This window comes from Melanaphis sacchari, unplaced genomic scaffold (genome assembly GCF_002803265.2).
Source record: "Melanaphis sacchari strain LSU unplaced genomic scaffold, SCAv2.0 Contig1988_pilon_pilon, whole genome shotgun sequence".
Classification (NCBI taxonomy): domain Eukaryota; kingdom Metazoa; phylum Arthropoda; class Insecta; order Hemiptera; family Aphididae; genus Melanaphis; species Melanaphis sacchari.
The window spans coordinates 592,907-605,362 of NW_020270968.1; the positions used below are offsets into that span (position 1 = coordinate 592,907).

The 12,456-nt window shown below is 22.6% G+C and overlaps 2 protein-coding genes across 2 annotated transcripts; one reads left to right on the forward strand and one right to left on the reverse strand.

Moving 5' to 3' along the window:
• Positions 1 to 907: 907 nt before the first annotated feature.
• Positions 908 to 3,584, forward strand: LOC112592854 (lactosylceramide 4-alpha-galactosyltransferase-like). The gene is made up of 4 exons (XM_025337002.1): positions 908 to 1,183; positions 1,503 to 2,198; positions 2,277 to 2,487; positions 3,297 to 3,584. The coding sequence occupies exons 2-4, from the start codon at positions 1,621 to 1,623 to the stop codon at positions 3,564 to 3,566; spliced, it is 1,059 nt and encodes a 352-aa protein (XP_025192787.1). The 5' UTR covers positions 908 to 1,183; positions 1,503 to 1,620; the 3' UTR covers positions 3,567 to 3,584.
• A 931-nt stretch (positions 3,585 to 4,515) lies between these two features.
• LOC112592867 (protein FAM136A-like) lies at positions 4,516 to 10,109 on the reverse strand. The gene is made up of 5 exons (XM_025337028.1): positions 9,949 to 10,109; positions 8,787 to 8,883; positions 7,942 to 8,082; positions 6,683 to 6,766; positions 4,516 to 4,823 (listed from the first exon to the last, which is right to left on the reverse strand). The coding sequence occupies exons 2-5, from the start codon at positions 8,868 to 8,870 to the stop codon at positions 4,701 to 4,703; spliced, it is 432 nt and encodes a 143-aa protein (XP_025192813.1). The 5' UTR covers positions 8,871 to 8,883; positions 9,949 to 10,109; the 3' UTR covers positions 4,516 to 4,700.
• Between the last annotated feature and the right edge of the window lie 2,347 nt (positions 10,110 to 12,456).

Consider the following 12,456-nt stretch of genomic DNA (forward strand, 5'->3'; position numbering starts at 1 on the left):
TTTTTTCTTAAAATGCCACTCTCAATTATCTTTATACTTTTTCTATATATTTTTTAACTTTCTTTATGAGTCTTATAAACTGTGAACTAAAATCATATTTAGTGTTCCTGTTGTCTTAAAGTATCCTCAAAACAGTCAAATCTCATTGAGTTTTCAAATTTGACAGATAAATAAATCAATTATTTTCTACATCATTTTTGCTTTATAGGCTTTCTTTTCTCGTTTTTTTTTTTTAATAGAAATTGCTAAAGTAGGATAAAACGTTGACATGACCTCTTTTTTTTTAAATTTCTTACAATAGTATTTAACACAATAACGATTACAGATACAGGATAGTTTCAGTACCTATTTAATGAAATACTGATTAATACAGATTATCATATATGTTAATGATAATCGTTTACTTGAGTAATAAAACTTGATATCTAACTTGTATGGTATAATTAGTAAAAGCAATAGGTAGTTAAATACCTAACTAAATTAGATTTCATGGTTGGTACTTTTTTGTACACGTATTTTAAGACTTTTAAGTATTTAACACAAAATTGTCACAAAATAACGATTAGTTAATACAGTTGTCAAAATATAAACTCAAATATTATCAAAATTTTTTTACATATAAAGGGGAAAATTAAATTATTGAGAACTGTCTGATCTTAAGTATGGCTCGTTTAATTACATATCATTTAAAATGAATTCATTACTTCCCAAAATTAAATAATCAATCACACAATTATTATTTATTAATTATTCAGTTATCAAAAATCACACAGAAATACAGAATACAGATCTTATGAATTATGGCATATATATAAATATGTAACACCACGGGTTAAGGCCTATGATGTAATACAGTAACACGATATCAAAATGATAACAACATTATCATGATATCATCAAATTTTGAAATTTTACTCAAAAGTTTTATGACCGCTCGTGGAGTGAAATTTATTATGATTTTTCGATTGATTAATTGATGTGAGCTATAACATGAATAAATGCCTAAATGCCTAATATGATATTATATTAATTTACATTCAATCGATTTAATTTCAACGACAAAGTTATGTAGTAATCAGTCGTTTATGCTTAATTATTATAGTGTCATATGTATTAACTGAAATGATTAATGTTGTATGAAATACTAGTGCTAAAATGAATTTACTGTTGTTAGCAGAACTATGTAAGTATAAAACAAATTTTCAGTTCTTTGATTTGATAAAATATGTTTTGTTTTATCCCTTATTGTTTGATTATTAATCCCATAATGTATATTGTGGTCAAATAGTTTTATTTGATAAGAAAGATATGTGTTTTCAATAATTTGTACATAAAAATATTTTACGAGTATACTACAATTGTTGTTGAAATGAAAAATGTCATTTTAAATTGATTTAACAATTCATTGTTGAAAAATCTAAATAATTGCTAGTAAATATAAACAACTACACTGAAAAAAAAAGCAACAAGCTATAATAATATAACATTTATTTTTGTTTTAGATTTGGATTTTCAATTTGCAATTCAAAATAAAGAAAGCTGAAAACTCTAACATTATTATTTCACAGTAAATAAATGCCTTTGAATCTCATTTTATTTTTTCTGTTAAAATAATTTAAAATGATTTGCTGCCCAAATTTAAAAAGAAATTTAACTTTTCGTATCATATTTTTATTACTTATATCATTAGTAATAGTGTACAATTTGAATTTTCTTATTAATATTGATCAATTTTTAAATTCATCACAAAAACATTTAATTTCTTGTTACTTTGAAGAAAAACATGATAATTCTTTACCTGAATTAAATCCTAAAGAAGTAACAAAGAATAGTATTTTCTTTGTTGAAACATCATGTAACCATAAAAACGGAATTAGTTTAAGTTTAAGACAAGGTTGTGCTATAGAATCTGCAGCAAATTTAAATCCTAATTTAAATATATTTGTATTATTTGTTGCTCCTAGTTATATAAACAATGAATCTGATATTATTAATAGATTTAAAATGTATAAAAATGTTAATTTAAGGTATATAAATTTTGTAAATTATTCTCATAATACTCCATTGCAAGACTTTGTAGCCTCAAACACTATATCTACTAGTCAATGGCCAGTTTCTCATACAAGCGACTTACTAAGATTTTTAACATTGTGGAAATTTGGAGGAACTTATTTGGATCTAGATGTAGTTCTAATGAAGTGAATACCTTAATTTGTTTTTAATAAGTAAACATCTTAAAGGTATAAAAATAATTTAACTATTTATTTATTGTTTAGATCTTTAGAGGGCCTATCAAATTTTGCAAGTATTGAATCAAACACATCAGTTGCCTCACTTGTATTGAATTTTGATGTTGATGAAATAGGAAGAGCAGTTGCAAATACTTCAATCAATGATTTTGCTTCTAATTATTGCAATAATGATTGGGGGTATAATGGTCCTGGTGTTATTACCAGAACACTTGAAAAAATCTGTGAAACTAATCTAGTGAGTAGATAAAAAAAAAATACATTAATAAACTTAGTTATCTATCTTTATTTAATGTTATACTTTAAAAATGGTTTAGAGTAACTATAGGCTGATGATTATAGTTATAAAGTTTCTCTAAGCAGTAAAATTAGGTATTTAATTGAAATAATATTTCTTCACTAATCTCAATATGTTTATGCTATTATATACCTATGCTGCAATTATTAAAATTATAATTCCTATGAACGTATTATTTTTTTACTATATAAATTAACATTATTTGAAAACTGAAGCTTGTAGAATACATAATAAATTATTTTTATATTTTTAAATGAGATTTAAGTATAATTTTAATAACCAATACTCATTGTAAAAGAACAAAATATGTTAAAAATATTTAACTTATTAATTATTTTATACTGTCGAGTGCCAATAAATTATAAGCTTACTATGTGATGACTACTTACATAATTTATACAACTTATAAGTAATGATATTATGCTATTATTAGGTGTTTTAGTGACTAAACGTCAGTTTTATTTATTTGTTATTTTAATGATTTAATTTTTTCAAATTTTAATGGAACAACATTTTTCTAAGTCAAATTTTGATTCACTTGATCAGATACCAAAATTTAAAGAAAATCAAATTAAATTTATAATATTATTAATTAATTTAGGTTGAATACTAAAACACCTCTGTAGCTCTAGAGTTTGATTTGAAATTCACTTTAAGCAATTCATAATAATAATTATTGTAAAATAAAATATTAATAATTAAGATTTCAATTACATTGCTTAACTTGAATACAACTTTTAATTTTATAGGTAACTGATATGAATAAGCAAAAATGCAAAGGATTTACGGTGTTAGGGACAGAAGCATTTTGTCCAATAAGTTGGACTGATTGGCAGCTATATTTTAATCCAAACACCAGTGATGAAGTAATGGTTAAACTTAAAGACAGCATTGGCATTCATGTATGGAATTTACATAGTAAACATACTGTTATTAATATTGGTTCAAAACAGCCTTATGGCTTAGTTGCAAAAAAATATTGCCCTATTAATTTTTCTTTGGCAAAATATGTATTTTAACTTTTTTAAAACTGTAAAAAAAAAAAAATGATTCTTAAATTTAAATTGTTGATATTAAAACATAAAGAATTCAGGCTTACACCAATAATATAATAATCTTGTTGAATATTGTAATTCTATAATAATTATTTGTACAAATTTAATGTAATGTCTTTTTTGATAAATACAAATATAATTTTATCTTTATTTTAACCTTCAACAACTTAAATTATAACATACATTGACTGTAAATTTTGATGAATATTATGAGATAAAAATTATTTATGATTTAGTTAATAATATAACCTATTAAACTTATCCTTAAATCTTTCTGGAACCATTAAAATTGAGTATTCTGAAATAGTTACACAAAATACAATCTCAATAAATTATTTAATGCAATTTGGAAATGAAACCCATTTTATTTAAATATAAATTAAACTATACTCCACTTATATTTAGAAGTGACCCAGACAGCCAACTCATGTGCATGGATGTGTGGACGTGACATAATTTTGTACATTAGCTACTAATGGTTGTTGATTGAATAGGGAAACAGTTATGTGTGATCTGTTAATTGCCAACAAAAATTGATCACTTCTAAAGGAATGGAATATAATTATATGATTGCTTACGCCATATTCAATCAAAATACTTATACATTTTAAAGGTTTTAAAATAATATTATATTATTAAACTCGCTAAATTTATTTTCATTTTTTCATTTTCCACTTTTTGTTTCGACGTATTGAATGTATATATTTAATTAGATTTCTTTGAGTGCATAAATAAAAGTACAAATATTTGTATGTAGTGAATAAAATGAAAACCATTCAGTTTTTGTTACAATAAATAATGATAGCATATAGTTAATTAATATTATTCTTTGTTAATTATCGTAATTAACTAAGTTGAAAATAAAAAGAGAATTATCTGATAATAAAATAATCATTATTAATTTATAATCCATTTATTACACTATATTGACATAAATATGTCTAACTAAAAAACACAATTAATTAAGATATATGAAGAACTTGATCTTACATTAAACCAATATGTCATGAGACTGATACACATTAAAATTTTAAACAATAGGTCTGATACTCTAGTTATTTTGCCTTGAATGTATATAGTCTTTGAAAAGCAATAATTTTAATGTAATTTTTTATTGGTCAAGTTATCAACAACTTTATTGGACAATTGTGGTAACATTTTAATGTATTTCGTGAAACATTGTGATGCACATCCTTCTGCTTCTTTTATATATTTATTCATCTAAAAACAATAAAAAGTTTATTAAATATAATATGGCAATTTAAAGTTTATAAATATATTTTATGAAATAGGTATAATAATTTTAATAAAAAAAAGTTTAAAAATAAATTCAAATTTACTAGTAAGCAATTGATTTTTTATTTACATTGTAGAAAAAAATTCAACTTTAAATTAAAGAAACATATTGGTTATAATGTGTTAATATGCTCTTCATTAATAATGTAAATGTATTCAATTTTTAATACAATAGACGTAAGATAATGCTTGGTAAATAAATGATTACTCGCCAATGAAAGCATAAAATTCAGCTATTATTTATTATAAATAAAAATTAATTTGTAAAAATTGCATATAAATAGTATTGTCTATAACCAATATTAAAATAAATTTTTGTTTTTATAAAAATGTGGAGAATATATTTTGTTAATTATTAAATTTAAATGACAAATATAGATTAATTTTTAATATTTTAAAATATATTTTTTTTTATATCGATCATTTTATATAAAATATTATATTTGTCTTGTTTAAATAATGTATCAATAAGATTATTTATCAAGGTAGATGTGTCATTAAATGTAATAACATAATATGTTAATAAATATCATTAAGAAGTGATATCACTTGGAGAAGTTATAAAGTTATATTAATAAAATATAAAAATGTAAAACATTGATAAATTAAAATGCATGAGAAAAATTTTAATAGAGCATTATGGGACCTGTATTTTTAAAATAAAAACAAATGAAGATTAAGGCAATAAATAATACTAAATTTTGTAAGAAAAATAATAAAATGAGTTAATTAAGTAAAATGGCAAATCCCCTTCCGTGTCACCGCCACCGACCTGCCTAATACCGAACCGAAAATAAACCGAACGACGAGCAGATATATAGATAAGTCTCAAATACTCCAATACTTTATCGATAACATATTATATTATTAATTTCGATTTTAAAATAACACGGTGGCATGTGTCATTTATGATTCTATTATAATGCTTGCCATTAATCGACAACGCACACAGGCTTTTCCAACAGGAGTAGTAGTGGGGGTAGGTAGTGCCAAAAATACTGTTTATAAAGAGGTATTGAGATGAACAAAATATGTCAATATAAATATTGGTGGGTTTTTATAACATCATAATGCAGGGGTCGGCAACCCGCGGCCCAGGGCCGCATGCGACCCGCAAGGCAATTTTTGATGTCCCGCACAAAGGTGGTTAATTTTTGTGTTTTACTTTTGTTCAATAACATTTTTTATATAATTTTCAATATTATATAATTCTTTTTCCTTTATAAATAAAATCTAATCTAACCTTTTCATAATAGCAATACAATTATAAATATTATATCATAATATGTAATTTTTTTTTTTTAATGTGGCCCTTGATGAACAATTGAAAAAAAAAATGGCCCGTGTGGTTAAAAAGGTTGCCGACCCCTGCCATAATGTATATAATAATGTTATAATAAGAAGTAAAAATAGTAATAATAAAAATAATACTCATAATAGTAAAACATTTTTTTCAATTACAGAAAGTTATAATTTTTTAGGTATATTTTATTTCAACATTTCGTCAATTAGAATTGTATCTTACAATTTGTCTTCAAAATATTAAAATAAAGTAAATTTTTGCTGACTTCTGATTGTTAAAATACATGGGAAACCTAGAATAAACTTATCTAAAAGCAGCCTATAATAAATATAAAAACTGATAAAATAAAAGTTATATTAAGTTACACAAAAAAACTGTACATGGGCGAAACCGGGTTATTCAGATTTACAGTATAAAATAACATATGTTAATTATAAACATGAAATGTACTTAATAATTTAACTTGTATTAAAAAACAAACCTCATTTTCATTCCGATTTCTGTCACTAGGCATTTTGTCCATAACACTATCACCGCAATCTTGTACACAACGTTGTATTCTATTCTAAAATTAAAGTAAGCAGAATTAATATATTTTAAAAATCTACTACTATGAAGATGTGATGGTAAAGTGCTATTCGATTAAATTATTAATAAATTATATTATAGAATTTTAAATTAGTAATGGTATTATTCAATAATATTTACGACAGAAAAAATAAACAAAACTTGTTTTGAATAAATAAAATTTGATTTTAACTTGGCATTGGAATATAATATTATACAATACAGTATAAAACATATATATTTATTGTTTGTATTAACTACTTAGTTCATAAAATTATTCAAATATTTGTTTTTATTATGGCTGCATAAAACTTAATTTTGTATCAAAATACATCAGTGTTTCCTAATCTATGGATCACGACCCAACATTGTTAAGTGAAATATTTTGTATTGACTGCGACTCGCAGTATTTGTATATGAAGTTCAAAATAAATTTAAATAAATGTATGAAAATAATTTTAGCCATAAAATGATAAATGCTGAAGTTATATTTTAATAATATGAAATATAACTAATATTGTAGAATTTAGGACATAAGTTTTACAATGGATATCAATTTATTTGTAGTAAATTTTGTATTATTTTATTATGATTATAGAAAATGTTTTGTCTTATCGATAAGAGTACTAATGACTGTCGATGTGGTATCAGTAAGTTGACAGTCTATAAACATACTCTCATTTTTGTGATTTTTATATTTTTTACTTTAAATATACTTAACATGTTTTACCTTAATAATTTAATTTAAAAGTAATCTTTAAATTAAATGATACAATTGCTTATAGTAAAAATAATTATTAATAATTCTATATTATCACATCCTTTTTTTTTCTTTTTTTTTTTTTTAGTGAGGAGTCACATATTACCCAACAAACAGTAAATTTATGGTTAGCTGTTTTTATTTAAATATTTATTAAATTATGTTTACTTAGAATAACAATTCAATATTAGGTGTGTATTGCATAAAAACTAAAAAGTTATAAGCAAAGTTGATAAATATTAGTTAAAATTATAAAGTATTTAATGAATTTAGAGCAATAATAATTAAAACAGAAAAAACAATTTTTATTTTAACTATTACATTATTTTATACTTTTAGTCATTTTATATGCATATATTAACAATCCTAATTAAATTAATAATTGGGTTCAAATTAAAAAAGGAAAACAATACCTGCCACTTGTTAAATTCTTTTTGAACATAGTTACGAGCAGCTGTTATTTCCTTTGCGCAATTTTCATTACATACTTCCAGTGATTCAATGTTTTTTGAAGGGTCTCTACAACATTCAATAGCACATTGATGCATTTGAATCTGTGGAAACAAATTGTAGTAATTATAATTATAGCAATACACATTTTCATACAATTTTAGATTTTAATATTAAAATGGAAATCAAAAAATAAAAATAAAAGAAACACATTCCATTTCTTATAGATTTATATTATTTTCAGTATCATTTATATAAAAAAAAAAAACAGAATAATGGAATAAAATTATGACATAAAATAACTGAATAATATAATAAATATTACTTCAAAAGATTAAAACGTTAGTACTTGATCATTAACTAATAGATAAATCTATTATTATTATTAAATGTGTAAAAAAATTATAATATATCTTATATATATATATATATATAGACTATTGAAAACAATACTAAAAAAATGTATAGTGGCAGTAATAGTCTACTAACCAAATTATAGATAATGACAATCATCAAAAACTGGTACATTAAGTCAATTGTATACTAGCATTTGGTATGTAAAGAAAAGCTGTCATATTTATAGCACATGTGTATCTAATTAGTTTAATAAGCATTAAATAATTTAATTTTACTAGCTGTGTTGAATAATTAATGTGCACAAGCCTAGAGCAAATGAAAGAGGAGTTTTTATCCAAATTAACTTAATGTGATGTATTTAAACAAATTACATACAACATAGTAATAGTATTACTACTTTATATCTATAAAGGTATTAATATAGATTATTAGGATAAAAAAAATTATTTACTTGTAAATCTCTTAAACATTTTCTATCTATATCATTCAAAACATCATACACTGCACTCTGCATACGACGTTGTTCTTCTTCCATTTTGGTAATTATCCTGAAAAATAAATTAATTTAATAATATTACCAATAACTTACTTGTGCATAAATGTATAAGTTTATTTATGATTTATTTAATTAGGAACAATTTATATTTTTAAAATAATAACAGTAACTTATTATTCTTTATTTTGATTAATTTATAAACGTATAATTTTAAAATTAGATATCATGAAGGTAATTCTAAATATCAAATTTGCTATTTATTAGTCCATGTTATATCAATGCTTTGCACAATTAAAGTTTTGAGGTGGATGGTTACACAGTTTATTGTTAGTATTGAAATAAAAAAATAATAAGAAAAAATATACATTTTATGAAAATATACTATTAGAGTCATAATATAAGTTACTAATAATTAAGTAAATTAATTGAACCCAATACTTTTTTCTTTTTTTTTGTGGTAAGTAAGTAGGTATTTTATATAATAATATATACCTTATACAAAATTACAAATTTTAAATTCTTATTATAGAAGTTATTTAAAATTTAGATACTTAATGATAGAAATTATATCATATATGTTTTGAATGTCCTATTATATTAAACCTATAAATATAAATCTAGGAAAACATAAGTAGTGAACTCATTAGATATGTTAAAATCAGATCCATAATATACCATTATTGTGCTATAGCACAAGTGGGCCCACACCTCAATTTTGTAATAAAATACTAGAATTTTTTAAAACCAGTCTGGCCTGTTAGTGGTTTCCAACTGAATGTCTACAGGCTCATTTAAAGTGGTCTGTTGTATCAAATTATTTATGTTTATACGTTATTAATATATAAAAAAATAAGTTATAGAGAGAGAAGGTAGAAGCATAACAAATTAGAAGTAGTAATACGTAGAGATGGAAAATTTACAAAAATGGTCTATGTCTACAATTAAGTTAGAAAGCATTAATTTAATATGAAGAACTTCTTCTATGTCTTAACACATATTTAAGACTCTTTATAGGTTAGGTTGTTAAGTACTCTCATAATTTCTTAACAGACTTCAATTATTAATATATAACGATTATTATTAATATGATGATGGCAAGTTAATATTTGTAACTTACGTAGATGGTTAAATAAATCAGTTACAGAAAATCCTTTACAGCACAGTCATCGAAAAGAAGTATTAATAATATTAAATAATATTCAGCGCACAGAAACAGGACTAAATGCAAAGTTCATATTATATCGGCCGGCAAATAATGTGATATCGTAATTGATTTCAAATTTGTTAGTTGTTACCACGATTAAAGATATCTTTAATCGTGTTTGTTACTAACTCGCAACCGCGATAACCATGCTCGCTACTATCTTTCGACTGTTATCACTTATCGCCACTTAATTTTTATCACGTTTTTCGGTGTTTTCGAGATAAAATATTTAAATATACATTACAATTTTACTTATTAGTTAATAATTAATAATTATTGTACCTTTTTTTACGTAAATTGTACATTTTATTTTACTAATAAAAGAATGAAAAATTCCACTAGTATTAACCTTAATACTATTATTTTTTTTTTTTTTTTAATTAGGCAAATGTTTGTTATTTATTTTTGATTTTTATTGTTTAGATTAGGTATATTATGTTATGACATTAGTCACACTCACATTACATTTGTAAAGTTGATTTTTGTTGAATAAAGTGCATAATTTATACTTACATGTTATTTTTAATATTTAAACAAATTTTAAACTAATAAAAAAAATTTAATAATAATTTGTAGTCTTGGTTGAGAATCTTAAGAATATTTTAAATATTTCAAATAGGTAAGTTGTTCTAACAGCTATTTAAAAATATTTAAAATAAGTATATATATCTATATTAAAGACATAATTTTTTAAAAACATTGTAATAGTTGGCTGTGTCTCAGTATTAGAGGTGTTATGTTTTGATACTTTTTTGAATACTTTCTATAAAATTGCTTCTGTGCTCAATTAGATTGCAGTTTTACTAGTTAAATAACATGATGCTTCCATATTTTATCAGATATATTATACATTTGTGCACATATTTTTTAATGTAAATATTATTTTTCTTTTTCAAAAGAGATAAATTATTTGAAGTGAATTCTGATTAAATATTTTTATTATGTTTCTTTGTGAATAATTAAAATATGTTAGATACATTTTAACAGGTTCAAATCGACGTATGAAATTAAATTGTGAAAGAAATTAGATGTTAAAATGAAAAATAAAGGTTTTAGATATAATTAATAATGTAATTCCAAAATATTATTCAAGGAAACTTAAAATATTTTATTGTTATAACATTTTTAGAAAAAATTCAATCTACTGTCTTATCATATAACTAATATCAAAATAAATATTGTGATTATAATATAAATATATTATGAAATATAGAGACTAAGTATCACTTATCGGAATCATTTACTATCAGAATGATGCCTAAATTTAATATTTTATTTATTTTATTCTATAACAAATAGTTTTTATATCATCTGTAATCTACCATAAAATATTAACATATAGTCAATTCAGAATTGTGCATCAAGACATAAAAAAAATAGACTAAGAATTAGCATCTAGTATTAGATTAACCATAATTTACTTAAAATAAATAAAACATATTCCTTAAATATAAAGTTTTGAAGCCACTCTTATAACCAAATCTATATTCAAATCATTATGATGTATAAATGTATGATCAATGGTTTTGCAGTTACCACACAATTATATTTATTATTAGAGTTTTTAATTCAAAAAATCCTAAATTGTTCAAGAACTGACAAGTATAGGAAATATTTGAGCTCTTAAATGCATTTTTTACATACATATTTATTGATGATCAAGTCTAAATAATGTTGTGTAAATCTAGTCTTATTTTTTATGCCTCAATGGGCTTAATGCATATGAGTAAGGAGGTAACAATATGCAAACAAGAAACCAATTAATATTTTAAGGGAAGATAGACAGTTACCTTTAGTTTTACCTAGACACCCATTTCAATTACTATATCACCATACCATATTTTAAATGTGTCCACAAAGAAACTTTTTAAAGTAGTCAACTGCATTAAATATCATTTGAATTTAATACCTTAACCGCACAGGTTATAAAAAATCAATTAAATAAATAAGTTGGTATTTTTGGTAATTTATTTTAATTAAAGTAATTAATTATGTATAATTAAATTATGCTAATACCTATTAGTTATTGTTATTAATTTTTAATAGACATCTATCATCTTTGCAAGATAATTACAGCTCAATAAATACTGAAAATAATCATTAAGTTTTTAAACTGTAATTCATTACTATTTATAATATTAATGAATTCAAGTCTATTTCATTAACTATATATATTATAGGTAGGTATATTAATTTGTTAACATCAGATAATGATTTAATTTGTTTGTAACAGTAGTTGACAATAATTTTTATAAATTTTCATTTGTATAACAATTACATAACTTATGACATATATTACATATATTATGTACTTATATCATTTTATTACTCAATTATAATAAATTAACTAATTACAAAAATAATAAAATAAAAACTTTTATGCTACAAGTTAGATTTATTAATAAGTAAAAACCATAAAAA